At 33.0% G+C, this 19,678-nt stretch overlaps 1 protein-coding gene across 1 annotated transcript in view; it reads right to left on the bottom strand.

Moving 5' to 3' along the window:
• Window positions 1-2,728: 2,728 nt before the first annotated feature.
• LOC107451458 (uncharacterized) overlaps window positions 2,729-19,678 on the bottom strand; it is a 54,355-nt gene continuing 37,405 nt past the window's right edge. Inside the window, exon 2 of the mRNA XM_016067554.4 lies at window positions 2,729-17,326. Coding sequence (XP_015923040.2) covers window positions 16,470-17,312 — 843 coding nt within the window. The 5' untranslated portion in view covers window positions 17,313-17,326 and the 3' untranslated portion in view covers window positions 2,729-16,469. The remainder of the gene's footprint in view (window positions 17,327-19,678) is intronic.

Genomic DNA, 19,678 nt, shown 5'->3' with positions numbered 1-19,678 from the left:
TAAATGTTACCCAAACAAAAGGACAGTTAACACTTAACAAAATTTGCGAGTTTCCCTTATTACGATAGGCGAAATTTTTAACTCAGTTAAGTTTTTATACTTGATACTGATTTACCATATGCTTTAGTAGGGTTGTAGACTTGCAGGGATTTTTGTTTGTTTATTGATTGTGTCGGGCCAGTTGTTACTCTATTTGGTAAGAGACTGATCATCTCTGCTAATTCTAAAAGTGACAACTTATCTTTGCACATTAGACAGCAGAATTCTCAATATGTTAAGGTTAAAAATGATGAAAAAGATGTTTCAAAAAAAGTAAACATCGAAAAAAGAAAAGTTAATGCTGTTTCAAAAAAAATAAGCATCGAAAAAATGAATTTGAAGGATGTTTCAGTAAAAGTAAACATCGAAAGAATAGAAAGAAAGGATGTCCAAAAAGTTCAAATGATTCGAAGATAGATCTAGGTAATGTATGCGTTCATTATCAGGTTAATATCGTCGAAAAAATATGTAAAGGGTAACAAAAACAAAAAATAAAAGGAAAAATAGGAAAAAGAACGAATGACCAAGAAACTGATTACAAAATAAATAAAAAGAAATTTAAGTAAGCAAAATTTTGAAAAAGTACATGTATCAAAGCTCAGGAAGTATCACAACCCACAAATGTTGAAATTAAATCATGAATAGTGTCCAGTTAATTTGCATAAAAGTTTTGTATATTTTTGTGTGAAAAAGTTTTGAAAATTATAGTAGAATAGTTGTATTTCATCAAGTAAATAACCATTTAACCACACAGAATCTTAAATTCTGATTAAATCACTTGTTGTCCAGTTCATTTGCATAAAAATTTTGAATATTTTTGTGTGAAAAATTGGTGAAAATTTTAGTAGATTAGTTATATAAACATGTTTCATTTTTCTTTCTGTTTAATTGACTAAACAGATAAATTGCATAATAATGTTTTCATATTTTTGTTATTGTAAATAATATTTTTTCTTCTCATAATTGAAAAGATGTCATTTGTAGTAAGGAAAAGGAACAGTCGTACCAACCTAAAGTTTAAAAATTTAAAGTTTTCTAAATATTTTTTTGGCTTACCAATTAATTTTTTTTGGGGGGGGGGAAGTAATACAAAAATAATAAATACTTTTGTATTAATAAAAGAATTAAAACTCTTTCGGTTTCATAAAATGTCTTTTTTAAAGAGTAAGAGTAGAGCTATTCTATTTTAGGAATTCAAGGCTGAAAACATACCATTGAATAATAATTAGATTTATATTTGAAAGGAGGAGTTATTTTTAGAATCTTGTTTCTCTTTCACTTCCATATTAGGAAGCATTAAATGATTTTCCATAGTGCGTAGAGTTACAAAGGCATGTGCGACTGGGACCTAAGTACACCAATATCTGTAGTATTTAATGTGAGAGCGATTGTTTTCGCATGTCTCTTGCTGAATAACGTGTTCCACAAAATATTTGTAGGAACCATCCGGAGTTACGTCCACACCCCCTCCCTTGGCGAGGGCGGATGTGAACTGTTATAACCACCAGCATATCTTTTAATAAACCTTTTGATAACTTATTACGGTTTTGACTGCATTTATTAGTATGAATACACCAATGATAACAGAGATGTTTCCCTGTTATTACATATATTTTTTTTCTTCTTCAGTTTAATGGATGGTTGGCCGTGTAAAGCTAAGCACATGAGGCGCTAGGTGTTAAAATTCGTTGTAAAACTTCCAAGTTACTACTTCCGATTGATTTTTGCGCCTTAACTTGAAAAAGCGTGCCATTCAATATTATTATACTAATATTGTTTACAATATAACGCATTATTTAAATTTAAATTTCCATGAAACAAGCAGTAAATGAATTCGGAAGGCTTCGCAAGCATGATGCCACCCCCAAAAAAATATTTTACACCAATATAACTAAATAAGGGATAGCACTCAAAACATATGGCAAACCTTACACTTTATTTATATTTTAATAATTATTGTCTTACATCTGTTTCTAGGTTCACAACCAGTTAGAATTTGTAAATTACAGGAAACTCTTATGAATGGTAAAATAACGCGAAACTTTAATCACAAATTACAATAATAAAACTACCTAAAATTTTAAGCCTGTAAGCGTAATATAAGCGGAGGGATACACCGGAAGTTTTCTAAATTTTCCCCCGGTTTTAGAAAGCTTGTTATTGTTTACATTCAGTCAACCATCCATGTGATTTTTGCAAAATAAAATTTTAAAGTCTGAAAACTTATTTAATTACATTTTTCTGTATTTTGATTAATAACATATTGGAAATATGTAAAAACAATAACTTATTTACCGCTATAGGTTAACAATTTACCTTAATTGAGCACAAAAACAAAACATTGCATGTGGTCAACTTTCTCTGTAATTTAAAAATAGTTAATTGCTTTCTTAAGCATTTAAGCAGTGGTCGGAAAAGCTATATTTTACTGCACTAATGTTAAAAGTAGTTGTCAGGAATCACTACAAACGACTGCTTTTTTTTTGTGTCTCACTACTCACTACACTACTTTTTTTTTAAAGTAGCACACTACGCTAGAAACTACGAAAAAATAGCGACTACAGTAGTTTCACTACTTGTTGTGCGCCACTTCTGACCACTGCATTTAAGTTACATTTTTCCTCGCTGATGTATGTCTATGTGATGTACGGAAATGTGATGTAAAAAGTAAAGAAAATGAACACAGACATATAAAAACAGTAAATTTATTTCTAGCAACAGTAATGAACATTTTGGACATTAAAGAAATAAACTCTAACACTTGAAACATCATCTAACAGAATTTTTTTTATTAACATTAAAGAATCAACTTTTTTCTGTTAAAATAATTTTCCAATCTTTCATTTCTGCGAAACACACATTATCAATAAAATATATATGATACACTTGATTCCTTCTTCTTCTCCCCCCTCCCCCTTTTCCAGGAACAACTGAATACTTTTCTACTACAAAATATACATTTCTTGCAAAAAAATGAACTCTACATTAAAATGAAATACAATCCCTAATAAGCACAACTAGAGTTTTTTTTCTTCTAGTCACTATTGCTACTCAATGATCATTTACAATATTTGTGTAGTCAGAGAGAAATTAAGAAAGTCAAAATTTTAATTCAATGCAATCTAAACCTATAATAATATGCAATATATTATAGCACCAAAATTACCATTTTGCATTTTTCACTAAAATGAAACTTCAAGAGTGCAAATAATTTTCAATAAGCTATCTCTGCGTTCATCAAAACATCCAATGCCCTGAGAAAAGGAATAACTAAAATGAGTTGTAACTTAACTGAATCAAAGAATTCAATATGAATCACGACAAAATATTGTACTCCAAGGCTGCTTTTTTATTTCGAAGTTATTAACACTAGATTCATAAACATGCACTATCATGTTTATGAATCAAGCACTATCATGATTAGATACTATCTAACTATCAGGAGAACTCCTCACAACTGAAGTCAGAGGCTCACTGCTGCTATGGAAACAAGAGTAATGGCTCTTATGACATAACTCTCCCGACCTAAATCAGAGTGAAACGGGTAACATCACGCCTCTACTCGAAGTGACTCAAACAGAAACCACCATTGCTCAAGTCTCTGGAAGGAGTTCTCGTAATAGTCGGACAGTCACAATTCTCAGACAAACAAAAATTGATGATTCAATCATTAGTTTTCTGAAATGAAAATGAACACAATTTACATATTTTGCGTAATCAGGGGAACGAACGTTTATGAATTAAGGATTAAAATTGATTATAGCGAAAGGGTGTACAAACAAATTATGTAGTAAATAAAATATTATTCAAATAAATTTAAGAGCATAAAAATATAAAATAACTTAATGCTGCCAAAGCACTGCTAGTTGTAGAATTGTGACAATAATAGTTCTGCAGTAATTATTTAAAATTCTAAGTACGTTTGTTTACATAGATTCTGATTAGGATGCATAATAATAATAATATAATAATAAGTAATGAAGATCATTGTAAATTGTACACTGATAGATGAATGACTTAATATAATTTCTTTTCAGTTTTTAATGCAATAGGTTATTATTACAAAATAAAGATATAATCATGTATATATATTGCAGGCAAAATAAGAAATCTGGTATTTAATGTACAATGCAGAAATATCGAACGGTAAAGTAAGAAACGATTAAACATTTCTGAAAATACTTAGGCATTGTATACAATGACAAAAACTTCAAATTATAAACTGTGATTATTTCATTCTATTGATTAGTATGATTAAGATTTATTAGTATTAATTTATAGAAATTCTTGGAGCCATATATATATATATATATATATATGTAATTGTATTTCATAAAAGGAAACTAAATAAACCATTTCAAGTAAAATTTGAGGTTCGTAAAATATAGATGAGCGAAATTTTAAAAAAAAATTATTTTTTTTTGTTTATCGACTCAATTTTTTAAAGGGAAAAAAAAGCAAATATATAATAATAATAAATAAAATGTGTCAATTATTTTTCCGTGATTCTCAACAAATGCCTAAGGAGTTTTTGTCACTGCATACAATGATGGCATCCCACTTTGCCTCTACAGTAACATGTAGACACTGAAATATTCGCTTTTACAAAAATGATTTAAGTTTCATGTTTGCTGTTCTTTATGACGGACATTTTAATTTAAGAAATTCAGTTTTCAGCCATTAATTTTCTCAGGGAAAATATGCATTAAAGATAAATTCATGTTTCGTTCGTTTTTATTTTTTTTTCTTCAACACAAACTTTATATAGGTGTCACCAACAAAGAATGGGCGTCAAACTAAAGAACAATAAACACTTCCAAACATAACAATGTATACATCCATATAGAAACATGGGTATTCGGCACACCAAAATATACATGTCTTCACGCAGCACAGGGATGGGAAGGGGGAGTTATTTACAGATCTTTGAATAGCTCCTGTCGACTACAATTATTTTTTTGACTCAGTGTGTCGTTAAGGGAGTCAGTTCATTTGGACGACGCCACTTCGATACTTTTGTTGTGGTCCACATTTGCATAGAATCAGAGGAGGGCACAAACAATTCATTTGACTTATTGATTATGGACAGAAATAAAAAGTTCAAACCTTTAACTGATGCACATTACAAAAAGTACAACAATAATGAGTTCTGTAGTTTATTTCAGATAAACTGATAAAAATCTTGTTTAAAACGGCTAAAAAATAAACAATTAAAATAGCTCCATAATTCTGGATAATTACTATTATGGAATTCAGAAATTAATCTTCTTCTTCGAAATTGTCCGTGTTTTATTTTATTATAGTAGAAATAGTCTCCAAATGATATCTTCCTGAGGCCTCCCGCAAGCAAGTTTTTTCCTGTATCAGTAAAATATGATTAGATGCAGTTTGAAAGTACGAAATCTGTACTGTTGTCAACTGCAAACTCCCTACCTTTATTCCCTATGCAGCGTGTTAAAAGATAGGAGTTGATGACCGTTCTGAGGTTGCAAGGACGGGGAAATAAAAATTTGATAAATTTTTGCAAGGAGCATTATACTACGATATTTTTTTATAGGATATAACATGAACGGGCATGCGTCAATAGGTGGTTGTGGGAGGCCTTAAGAGTCCTGATAAAAGTTAATTTTACAAGCATAAGAAATGTCTATTAGAGGACATCCTCTCCAAAAACAGCATTATTGAGGTAGCATAGTTTAAATTAGACAGGATATGGTATGATTTTATCGAATACTTGAGCTTCGTCGTCCAAATGAAAAAATAAAAAGAAACTTTTCTTATATAATGGGTCGTCCATTGATTGATGCTTTGAATTTTGCAATCACTGCGAAAACTGAAGGTGGGAAAACATTCTGCGCACGTTGAATTATAAATTTAATAAAAGTAAGAGAAGAAAAACCCCTTTCAGTATGTGTGTCTCTACTTGGTGATTAAAGTGTGTGTGTTTTTCCGTATAGTTATATAAAGGTGATGAAAATACAATATATATATGTATATATGCATGTATAATATCTGCTTGAGATTCTCACTGCAGTCAACGTTCCAACAGAAATGAAATTATTGCTTTACAAATTTGACTTGTCTTTGCCTGCAAAGATAAGCTCATCGCCTTTTCTCGGTCCTTGTAAGCCACTGATCTCTATAGAGTGCTGATGGTAACTGGTTTTCTCACCCTACAAGGCAATACTTTTACTTCCGTTTCTTGTATCGAAAGTAAAAGTAAAAAGTACGTACTTTTACTTGTACTTCGTTACTTTTTAAATTTAATTTTTTTAAATTTTTGTCCTTACTTTTTTGGGGAAAAGTACAAGTATTTGTAACGAGAAATCTGAATTATTTTTAAAATTTTCCTCAAAAAAAATTTTTTTTTTCTAAATCTTTTTAATGTTTTCCTCCAGACAAATCTCTATTTTTTCTTCCAACAACTTATGTTAAAAGTCAAGGCCACCAAACATCTCCTTATTACAATTCCTTTTAAAAGCAACAGTGTAACTGACCAATGCACATCCATTAATATAGGCAGTACTTTTAAAGGTGCTTTTCGAAGCTTTTCCGCTTAGGAAAATAAATAAAAAACCACATTTCATGTTCCATACATTTGAGGCAAAGCTATAATTTTAAGCTATAATTTACGGATTTACGAACGGGCAAATAACTCAAATATTCTAAAAGTTATTAATTTTTTCAAAAATCGCCAATCCAGCTACACTTAACCACCTATACTCCGTTGCAAGTTAAGAAAAGGCCATTGCTGTATAGGATTTAAGTAGTTATCCGCAATTGCATATGATTCCATTTTATTTAGCTATCAGATGCTTTCAAAATATTATGCTTTCAAAATATAAAAGTTTTTAAAAGTTAAATTCGTCGGATAGAAATTTTATTCGTGTATTTTTTATAAGCAAAATGAAGGTCGTGTTACGTCATTTCAAGAGTTGGCGATGTTGATATTCATTCGCTCTTAGAGTTTCGCATCCATTTAGCATGCACTTTGATGCAAACCGGCTCTCTACATAGGGATAATAGTTTTTTCTAAACTTGCATCAGAGTTTAGATAAAAATTATCAAAATCAATGAATAGTTCCCAATGTTAGCAAATTTTTATGAGCCTAGATAAAGTAGCGTTGGAGTAGCTTTTTAAATATTTAAAAATTATTTCATAAAACGCTTTTGATGTATACAAAACTGTGGCTTTTCTTCCTATTGCCAGTTTGCGCCGTTTTCGGAATGAGCATAGAGGGAGTGACTAAAGCTCATAAATAGCAATTATGAAAATTCGCATAAATAAATAAAAGTTATTTTATGTGATATCAGAGCCATATAGTCAATGAATTCTCACTTTTTTCTCTTTCAAATTTTGATGAGTTCAAACAATGCAGGGTTGGAATAACTTTTCAAGAATTAAAAACATTAAATCACAATTGAGCGTTCTTCATTTTCACAGAACTTTGACTCTTCGTCTTTATTCACATGTTGCGCCATTTTTTATTGTGAGTATAGAAGGCGTTAGATTGGAGATGGACAGAACTTAAATCTAACAGCCATGAAAAACTATCACAAACTCACAAAACTGACAAAAAGAACGTGTGTTTCGCTTAATATCATTATTTCAAACTAAAAAACATCTTTAAAGTTAACGGGAGTGATTGCATTCTGACTTATTTCAAAACTAGCAAATCGTTCTTAATTATTTTACAATTTACAGACAATGTTGTGATAATTTTTACAATGGTATAGTAAGAAGGGCCGGGATAGCCTGGTCGGTAGGGCGCTGGGCCCATATCCAAGAGGTCGTGGGTTCGATCCTCGCCGNATTTTAATAAATAGAACTTTAGCGCTTTCGAAAGAATTACAATGTTCCTATTTTAACATAGACCTTTTCAGGAGATGAATTCCTATGGCATTATTTAATATTTTTCGAGTTTAAATGCGGTCGGCGGTTTGCACAAAGGGCTTGAACATTAGTAGTCGTAAACCCATGAAATTGGGTCGGCTGTTCAACGACGGTTATAAAATAAAATAAAATGGTATAGTAAGGGAGGCCGGGATAGCCTGGTCGGTAGGGCGCTGGGATCAAGTCCAAAAGGTCGTGGGTTCGATCCTCGCCGGCCGAAGACTCCCCGTGTAGTAAATGGTGACTGATGCACGTTAAATCTGTCGAGTCACAAAGTCCTGCATGTTTCCACAACAAATCAATACCTCTGGGGGTATTGATCCAGGAGTTTCCTTGTCTTCTGGATTAGTTCAAAATTACAAGGCTACGGAGTTGAACGTTAGTAGTCGTAAACCCATGAAGTTGGGTCGGCTGTTCAACGACGGTTATAAAATAAAATAAAATGGTATAGTAAGTATCTTTGCACAATTCAAAATTATGGTATACATTATTTTAATATAAGAAATATATTTTCGACTTCGTTAGAATCATGGGCGAACAATTGTTCGGAAGTGCTTAGAGTTTCGGGTAACCATCTCGCTCTTATTTCTTGCCAACACCGGCTACAAATTTGAAGCAGTCACGCATCAGCAATTCAGATGCGCATCAGCATCAGTTACGTATGAGCAATTCTGATACGTAATAGAGATCAGTGGATACAGCGGAAGGGGTATTAAAAACAGCGTCTCTTGAAGAAGAAAACCTTCAGCAGAAATTTCAGCTAAAAATTGTTGATCCTGCTGGTATTATTCATCATCTTTCGAAAAAAACAAGTGGTGATTTTAAAAATGAATTCTTTTTTTTTTTTACTTCCCCCAGTTGTTTGTTGAAAGATTTTATTTAACAGAAGGGTGAATCTTACAACTGGCACAGTTTGAAAATTCTGATTCAAGTTTCATTTGCAGACAAGTGAAATTTAAAACATTCTTTTCTGTAGTATCGTATATCACGCGATGTACAGAGGTTTTTTGTATGGTAGTTTTAGTTAAATTTGAAAATTTTGTTTGGATTTTGAAACTGAATGAAAAATGATTATAAAAAGATTTTTGTATGAAAATATTTCTCTCGCGAAATTATACCCCACTAAAAATTATAATGGCATCTTGAATTTTTAAGGAAACGTTAAATGAGAAGTTTCAATATATTTTGTATTCTCTTTACTTCCATGAAATGAGATTCCTCATTTTATAAATGCAATAAAAAATAAATTGAATAATTAACAGATGTTTTCGATGAATTTCTCTTACGAACGATCCTCAGTTTTAGGCGATTCCATGAACAGATCAAAGGATTTCAACATTAATTGAAGACCTTAAAGGGAAATAATAGTATGCTAATATAAATAATAATAAAAATAAATAAATAAATAAATAAAGTGGGGAATGATGTGCGATTAAAGTATTGAATATTTCCTCGTTTAATACATTTTTTTTCTGTTTTGTTTTATTGTATGAAGAAAATATCAAACCTAACTCGTAAAAGTTTTCTACCATGATTATTTTACACCGGTATTGATTTCAAACAAGGAAATTTTGTCCCAAAATTGTTTTAAAAAAATTTCGAAAAATAAATGAAAGAACTTGTTTTTCAATAAACGCTTCAATTCGTCGAGCACTCACTACAACTAATTTTTGAATCACTCTATGATGGATTCATTTTTTTAGATTTGTTGGAAACAATAACTTATAGAATTACTATTTCCGCTGTTTTTACTTTTTTACCAACTTCGGTAACTTTTTTACGAACTTTTAACAAATTCTTTTCTCTTTATGTATTTATTTAAATAAAATTCTCAAATGTACACATTCTTTTTGAATTCTTCCTCTGATTTAGTGAGAGAGAGTACGTAGCTCATCTTTACACAGCTTAAAACGTCTTTGAAAAATTCTACAAGATGAACTGTCAGACATTATTTTCCTAAATGTCTATTCTATCTCTACGGAATCAAAAAGCTCCCCTCTAAAAAAATCTAGAGAAAAAGCTTCTTCTTGAACTGTTAACAGATGTGTGTTCTTATTTATTTACAATTAGTGTTTATCCACATATTTGTCACCCAATCAATTATGTCGATCTGTGAAGAATCAAGACTGGCGCCATCAGTTTAAAAACAAAAGGCTTTCTTTAGTTCGTTTGTAATTTATGCTCACAGCCACACACGAGGAGGGACTGATAATATTCTCCTCGCTCAAATTGGAATGAATTTCTTTTCATATGTCGATATGCACGTCTAAGAGAAGAGGCATGAAAAGATTAGAACTTTCTGTGACATGATCCGATACCATCACACGTGTTCTCGAGAAAAAATTATTTCAATTCGATACCACGAACTTAACAGCAAATAACGAAATTATACCTATTGTTTACCATATTAGTCAAGTTCTAATTCATATACAGAGTGAGTCTAAATTGTTTTTTTACGAAATAGAAGGGGGGATAGTACACATCTAGACGAGTAATAATGACCCTGGAACAAAAGGTGGTGTTCCATGTCTGTAAGGCAGTGAAGAGAAGAATAAGAATTTTAATTTGAACTTACAACAGTGTAGGAAAAGCAATGAATGATATCGAAAGTTGCACGATCTGATTTATTGCTAAAAAATCACAGCAAGCGCTTCAAATTTTGGCCATAATGCTGCCACACATTTCAGTGACTGTTCTCACTGCATGCTTTGTCGTCGTCAGGTGAAAAGGAGAACCAGAATGGGAAGTTTCTTGCGAGAGAATATATTTAACCAATCAGGTTTGCATGTAGTCGAATGGCCCTTCAGCAAAGAAAAAAGAGGCACACTTTTTCGAAGATTCCTAGTGTTGTGTTAGTTTTGTTTTTGCTAATCAAGATTTACAACAAAGTCCACCGGCGTCTTATACTGTTATGACTTCATGTACCTCCTGATGAAAAAAAGCTGTTCATAAAAGAGCGAGTAGGCCCTACCACGTGACTTTCCGCCACTCTAGGTGGGTTGCGATCCTATATTCTACATTAAATATTACTCGTCGAGATGGACACTATCATCTCTAAAACAATTTAGACTTACCCTACATAAGAATATAATTAATGAAAGAACTTTCCATAGAATGAATGAACAAAGAAAAGTTAACTAAATTTATTCTAAAACGGCTTTCACTTGGTAAAAAATGCAAGCAAGGCAAGTAGATTTTATGGTCATATGTGGTAATAAACGATGCTGTTAGTACTATAATAACTGTTGTTTATCCATAAAAAAATAAATAAAGTACAACAGCTAGTTGTCGGCCAAGGGAATCATAATCGTTAAGGCTCCACAATTTCGCGACCAACGCTATGATGGCAGCAATGTGGTTAGCATTAAGGACTGTCGTCTTTAAGTTTAAAACTGGTTGGTATTCATAGATCTAAAGTTGGGTAGGCATCAAGTCGCCTCCAAGGTTTCAACTTCGGTCCTTCACAAAGACTGTTCAGTGCCTTAATCATCACATCTTATTCTATATTTAAGATTCTATAATCGTAGTCGGCCCATTGGGGAATAATGCAGAAAAACGGCAGCCACAAGTAAAATGGTGGCGATTTTCCTGGTCAAAGGCATTTAAAATGGATTGTTTCCGAGAAAGTTAAATGGCAGTTATTCAAAAAGGAAACCGAGACTGCTAATTATAGTTAATATCAAACTTTGTATAGTCATAAATAGCACTCTATCTAAAAGTCTAGGTAGGCTATTGATAGATAATATTTTCCAATATTTATTATTTTGAATACCATATCATCTATTACATTATATCTTTGCAAACTATATGTAGGATGTGCAGAATAAATGTGACAAACGAACTAAAAGAAGTAGGAAATGATTAATGACAGGGAAACATTTTTAGCTTCATTTAAAATAAATAATTTTAAAAAAAACGTGATCCTGGACGAAAAAAAATAGTTGATAACTTTAAATCACTATTTCTAAAAACTCGATAACAATCAAATATTTTGAATCTTTGAAAACAATAAACACTTTAGAATGTTTCAGTCAAAAATGGTCTTGTCTTTCAACATAGAACCTCAGGAAATGTTTGTTTTATGCATTAGATTTATTTTATAAAATCATTGTTAGTAATAACAATGTTTCTAGTAGTAGTAGAATTATTATAGTAGTAGAATTATATTGAAAAATACTTAGCACTTTTTTTTCACTATCTTTTTTAAAGAAGCATAAATAAAGAAATATATATAAATAAATACGCTTTGAATATGTTTAGTTTTTATGCAACACTGCGTTCAAAATGATCCGCAGTTTTCAAAACAAATACAACTTTTCTGCCTTTTGCAGATGACTCAATCTTATACAAAATCTTTTAATTTTATTGCGCAAGTCCTGTTGCACAGAGCCTATAGAATGCGTTACGATTTATCTAAACTGTTGCCGTTCGTAAAAAGTTAAAAAAGAGTTTAATTCGTCTGAAAAGCAGTGATCGTAATAATTCCTCTTTACACTATTTTTATATTAACAAATAATTTAGAGTATCTATAACATGTTTTAATAACAAACTTTTTTTTTAAATGGAAAATATTATGCAGTATTTTTACTGTAACTTTTTCATCAAACTAAAAATTCAGGTAAATGTAAGTTAGAAAAATGAAAATCTGAGAATCCTTCTCTCTGCATCTGATTAGCGCAGTTCTTCTTGAATAAATCTAAACATTAGTGCGAGCTTCAAGAGAAATCGGATGCAGTGAGATCGGCTACTGATTGGCACAAGTAAGTTTGATTGGTTTAACCAGTGTTGCGGAAATGCTCTTAAGTTTCTGAAAATTAGGATTTGAGTATTATTATTTAAAAATTTTAATGCAAATTGTAACAGTTTTTTTTGCAGAGTTATTTTAAAATTTAAAGAAAAAAAAACAATATTTTACCAACGAAAAAATGATGATGTCACTAGAAAACAAGGATCTGGATTGTCTCAAAACTTCTGAAGTCGAGTAAATGCTCACAACTTGAAAGTTGATAAAATTCGAAACGCATTCCACTCTTTCTGGTGCTACAGAACTTGCCCATTTTATTTACTCGCCGTTCTCACTAGATGAGTAAAAATCGCATTCGAAGATTGGTGAAATATTTTTATCGCTAAAAACGTTCCAATCATGTTCTTATTCGCATTCGAGGCGAACAAATCGTAGGCAGTAAGAACCATCCCCAACTATGCAATCCGACTCAAAATCAAAATAGCGTTGAGATGTCTCCAATTGCTTTTACAAATAGAACATTTCAAACAAGTGCAATTACATATGAGTCATCTGCAAAAGAGGAATAATAAGACATAGTTCAATCACATAACACAAATAACATTGATTATTTTTGTTGTTAGCAAACAATAAATAGTGTCATCATCCACGAAGATTGATTTGATCATACGTGACAGACAAATGTGCTAAAAATAAATAGAATGTGTATTTTTCTACGAAAATAGAACTTATTAAAAGAAGAGAGATATTATTTTGAAGAAGCAATGCTAACAGCGGTATTCCCCTCAATATATCCTCTACTCCTGTAAAGCGGAATCACATCCACATTTAATGAAAAATTACTATGTTTGTACCTTTCATTTAACGAAAGAACAATATTCATTTTCTTTTTTTGTTTATTTATTTTTTTTAATATTAAGTCAATTATATTTTGCTTCCCACTAAACTTTATTTACTTTGTATACATGCTTCAGGCACTTTGAATTGGGCAAAAGTCCATCGAGGGGCTTCACCTTAAAAGCAGGGAAACGTACACTTTATTTTTTGCAGTAAATAATCGTTAGAATGTTGGAAAATTTTTATTAGATTTTATTTGCTTTGGTACTCAAAAGCCGAGAAGTCTGTTCATGCATGTAAATTACATCGTTTTTGCTTTAAAAGGTTTGGGATCGATGATCGAAAGAGACTTAATTTCGATACCAATTTTTTCCACAAACGTTCTTCAGATACGCTAATACATATATAAAAAAAGTATAGCTATTTCTCCTACTCCATTTCCTTGACATATTTCATAAAATTAAAAAAGAAGCTCTTAATGTACACTTGTTTGCGTGTCTACAATATGGTTGCAGTGCGTCGCGTCCTTCGGAAGCAATTGTTAATGGCAATTACTGCCGTTTGAAAGGAATAGGATAAATTTAAGTAATATAGGGAGAAAACATCTTGTTCATATTGGATAAACCTTCAAGCGTGTGACATTGCCCGGTATCCTCTACACTGAACTTCTTTTTCAAGGATAAGAGCCATTTCTCGGACATAGTACCTCGGTTTACCCTACAATGGTGTTATTTTCCAAAGTTAATGGCTATTGCCCAGTATTCCATGCGCTGTTATTTAAGGTTAAGAGCCATTGTCCGGTATTCTCTACAACGTCGTTTTAAGGTTAAAGGCCATTATACCCGACATTTTTTCTCTCTGCAGTATTTCATTTTAAATACGAGCCACTGCCCTAGTCATATCTGACAATTCGCTGACTAGTTTCTTTCGAATCCTAATGTATATTAAGCTTTAGATATTCGTGGTTGTGTCCAACGATATTTAGACTTTTTCAGTTTTACCGGGAATCTCTCCGTTTATAGAGTTTTTTTTTAAAATAACGTAGCATAAATTTACAATTAACTTTATCTGGGATTTATCATAACTGAAATTTTTAATTAGATTAATAAAGTGCATTGAAATGTGCTAAATTATGAATGACGGTATTATCGAGAAGATAAAAAATAACTTATTGAAAGTAGTTTGATGAGATCCCTAAAAGATTATTAGTGAGATAAAAAAAAATGGTAACAATATAAATATGTGGACAGCTTTCTGTGACTTTTATAATTGTTACTGTGAAGGACAGAAATGGGTGGTTGTTGACTTCCACCGGTGAATATTAAATGTCCAAAATATATACTTAAGTGCCACTGTTCGGTTTACCCTACACTGATGTTTTTTTATTTTTTTTTTAATTTTAAGGTTTAGTACCACTGTCCAGTATGCATTTGCCTGGTACTCTGAACACTGATGTTTCTCCAACTCTATCCTCAACAGATATTAAAATATCGCATAAGTGTTATAATATCAACGAATAAATTAATATCAAATCAGATATAACAAATATTTCGGACATACACCAAAGCGACTATGTGATTGTTGACATTCACCGGTGAAAGTCGACATTCTCTTGAGTTCAGTTCTTCACGGTAACATAATCATTAAATAAAAATTAGAGTGTCTATGTAGTGAACGATTCTTTTCATAGCCGGCTTCACTTCATTCAAATCGCTCTGATTAAATACGATTTGGGGTTCTTAGTTTACTTTTATATTATTATTATTATTATTTCATATCGAAAAGAAACATTGATGTGTGAACAGCACTACAAAATGTTCTGAAGTACAAAAATTTAATTAATTTTTTATAACTAAAGTTTCAAATAATATTTTTTTAAAAATTCGATTTTAATCTTAATTTTGAGTAATGATATCTGAAATAAATATATTAATTGCTCTTGATATCCTTAAAAATTGGATCTCTATCTTTAAATGTATGTCAAACGATTCTAAATTGCAAAAAATATATACATATATTTTCTTTAGATAGAATAACCATTGTTGATTGAAAAGGATTTGGACTTGAAATAATTGAGGCTTTTTGATTTAGCTTTGTGGGTGTATTGGTTAAAGATCCTAACCAAAAAAAAATCTTATCAAACCAAGAAAGACCCTTAAATAAACTCGGTACCTCCGTTGGTACAAAATAATAGTATTATTAATACTGAAAGCATCTCTTCTTTTGTCACTTCTTCTCATGAAATATCGTTGGGGAGGGGGAGGGGCAGATGAGCTGCACTCTCAGAGACTACGAAGCACTATAAAATAATTTTTTTTAAACCTTCCGAATATTGTTGGATTAATTCGAGATTCTTATATTATACATTGAAATTACGTTAATTAATCTGTATTTACGTTATTCTATGTTGAACCAGAGTGATGTTATTCTTTCCAAAAATGAAGAGATCTCACATGTGCATGCATGTTTTCACGTGTATTTTCACGTAACTCACGCACATTATCACGTGATGAGCTATATTCAATGTAAGAAAAAAACGCTTGAATTATGCTATCGAAACAATATATCACAATATTAGCCTACTGCTCTGACAAATGCAGCACCAAATTCAGTACTTTCCGAGATGTTAGTACCAAAAATTCGTATTACCCTTTTCTTATTTCATTATACTCCCGAATTATGTATTATGTATGAGATAATGACTGAAAATCTCCATAAACCAAGTGATTCAGACGGTCGGCAATTTTACTTGATTCGCAAGCATAATTCAACTTACTTGATTTGCCTTAGGGTAAGTTCACAGTGGTCACTAACGGCAAGGTCTCAGCGCATCTGCTTAAGCGCAGAATTAAACTAATGACGTCACTTCTTCGGCCCTTTGTTTCGATTATGCGCTGAGACGGTCACCGTGAATGATTGATTGAGCAGCCCATCTGCGCGCAAAAAAGAGAATTTTTAGTACCTTTGACTGTCATCGGTGATCAAAACCTGCATTTCTGGAATGCTGTTAAGACTCATCGGCGTCAGTAAACTGGAAGGGTTGCTTCTGTGGCTCGCCCCATGCACCCCAGGCACCACCACAGGCGGGGGTGGTTGCAGCGGCGGAGGGGCAGCATCCGGCGAAAGAGGTTGTTGTCTGTGCAGTGCCGAGAAGTAGTAGGAAGAAGTGGTGGAGGAATCGTCCGGTGTTGAGGCCGCACTCTGGTGTGCAGACGATGGCAGGTAAATGGACTGGCCGGAGACTGTTCTGGCACGCTTGACCAGAGGCAGCTCCTCTCGCTGCACAAGGCAAAATACACGCGCCAGACAGAAGGCAGTGCCCAGGCAAAGGAACAGAAGACCAACAGTCTGAGCATAGGAAGCCTGAGCAACCAGTCCGATGATGATGAGGACGGCGCCGCTGGCCAGAAGAACGGAGCCAGTGTACACGAGAAATCGCGCCCTCTCACGCTGCGTCTCGAGCTGCCTTTCACGCACTTTGTGAAGTGCGCTCACATAATTGCTGGCTGCGCTCGAGATGGTGGAGACACCGCTGGCACTCGGTCGTCTCGAAGGTGGCTGGATTGTTGTCGTCGTCGTCTGTGGTGTAGCAGGTGCCGACGCTCGCCGACGTTGACTGTTTTGATTGTTGAAATAGTTGTAATAGCTGCCCGGCGCGGAGGTGGGAGAGGAGAGGAGGCTAGATGATCGAGTGGAAGGCGAAGGGAGGGAGGATAGGCTGCCTTGGCGACTAGCTGCCTTGGCCCGCTGTTTCTTCCGCTCCCGCCGGACAGCCACAGCTGGCATGGCGCTTATCATGATCTCCACAGTTTCTGAAAAATAAAGAAGGACATCCTTAAGTAGGTCTCAACCAAAGAATAATATACAAAGGGCAAGACGTCTAGCACTTCCATAGTAAACCAGTCCCCCTAGGTGCGGTCCTGGTACATAAATAACAGTTAGGGGAACAGCAGATGTTCTTGAAACGAGTTTGCCTCTCCTCCCCCAATCCCTACTGAGGTTGGGGTGCAAAGATTTTTGTTTTTTGTTAGTTTATTCTCTATTTTTACACTATTAATTTAGATATTTCTTTGGGAATACATTTATACCATCTATGTCAATTAAATCTGATAACACATTTTGGCATAGAAAGAAAGAATAAAACGGTGGTTTATATTGGGAGGCAGCGTACCCAACCATACATGTTCAGTTGTCCAACAACCCGTTCGCTGGTGACCTACCTCCTGACTGCCACTTTACTTCTTATGCGCATGCGCTGGATCTTAGTACACATGATTGCTCGCTAAATCTGAGTATACTGCTCACCTTATAAGTTGTTTTAATGGTATAGTGTACCACACCGAGCAGTCCCCAACTTTAGTTACGTATTCGAAGAGCAGATTCTTCTTTTTACGTTCTTTGTCTCAACCATTTTAACCACTTCAGCCAAAGCCATTTTTACGATCATTTTACCATCCTGAACCATTTATAGGTTCATTTGGAAAAATCACTCTTATTACAAATCTTCCATGCCTCCATGGTTGTTTATAGCAACAAGCATCAACGGGGAAAACTATTGATTTAGCTACTGAGGGTCAACCGATCTAGTGCAACCTAATTTATGCACAGTGGTTAATTAGTCATAAGGTTTTTAAGGCCCGGATATAGGAGTTACTTCAATTTTGCAAATAACGCATTTCCAATGTAATAGAAATTTAATAATTATAAGAATTAAATTTAATAAATTAATTAGTAAACTTAAATTTTCTTAATAGTATATCATAATTATCCAAAACTATAAATCCATGAAACAAGATGAAGATTATGATTAGTGGGAGCATCATTGTGAATAAAGTTTAGCTTCAAATCAACATGTAGGTGCCCGGCTCTGCTTAGGCGACTAGAACTGGATGTGCTAATGACAATAATAAGGTACTTTCAAGAAATGCTACAGAAGATCTGAAATTAAATTGAGTTCTATTGGGTGCTTGAATCTCTAGAAGAAAAATGCCATTCAAGTAGTTGTGCATGGCGCGTTAATGTTACAGCTATTAGACTTTATTTATTGTCACACTAATTAATTTTCGGATCAGATATAATTCAATACCTGCAATCTACGTCACCTGTGTGTGTCGAACCCGATCGGCTATTGAATCGTGGCATTAATGAAAGCCACGATTTACCCACCCGTGACGTCACTTGCAAGTATCCAATGGCTTATTAGACGATTCTCGAGCAATAATTGGTACCACTGAACGACACTTAGAAATTTCTATTGAATAAATTAAATAGTTTATTATAATGAATTTGTGAAGAATTAGAGATATCTTTTAGAAAATAAAATAAAGTGCTTTAATAAACATGTAAATGTTTGTCATTTATCGTTTATCAGGCAAGGGACTGCTGGTGACCTGGTACAGCAGCCTTTACAGCATGGGCCATCCATTAGACGTTCAGATTTTTACAGCAAAGTTCCATGGTAGATGATACATAAGCAACTGTCAAATTTTATTTGGTAGCTTAATTCTGAATGACTCATGTTGTTTGAGTAACAGACTTGCATACGCGAGTCTAGTATATATAACGTGAATTAGACATGCAGTGAATGTTAACCATCAAAAATTTAAAGTATCCAACGAATGTCACCCTATGCTAAAAAATTAATAGTATCCCGTAAGAAAATGTTTTATTTCCCACTGCCCACCCGAGACAGATTTGTTGACTACTCTTTCAGGGGCATCATATTAGGTGGAATCACATTATTTCCACAGTAAGGACAGATAATACAGATAATACCTTGTCCGGGATTCGAACACTGATGTAGGGTCAGCTCCCTGACCACTATAAAGTCTGGTTGGCTAAAACAATTTATTTCATCAATTTTAAAATATCGTAATAATTTTAATAACTAAACTTCAATACGTGTCAATAGATTTATAGATAAAATTATGTAAAGTAAATTTTAAAACTAGTATTACTGGTTTCAAACTATTATTAGTTTGTTTTTTGAAATTTCTATTGAATAAATTAAATAGTTTATTATAACGAATTTGTGAAGAATTAGAGATATCTTCAGAGAAAAAAATAAAATACTTCAATTAGCGAGTAAGTTTGTCGTTTATCAGGCAATGGATGGTTGATGAACTGGTAAAGCAGTTCATACAGCATGGTCACCAAAAAAAAGT

The sequence above is a fragment of the Parasteatoda tepidariorum genome, chromosome 5, assembly GCF_043381705.1.
Source record: "Parasteatoda tepidariorum isolate YZ-2023 chromosome 5, CAS_Ptep_4.0, whole genome shotgun sequence".
NCBI classification, from domain to species: Eukaryota; Metazoa; Arthropoda; class Arachnida; order Araneae; family Theridiidae; genus Parasteatoda; species Parasteatoda tepidariorum.
The sequence above is the reverse complement of the archived record's forward strand: the minus strand, read 5'-3'. Positions and strand labels throughout refer to the sequence as shown.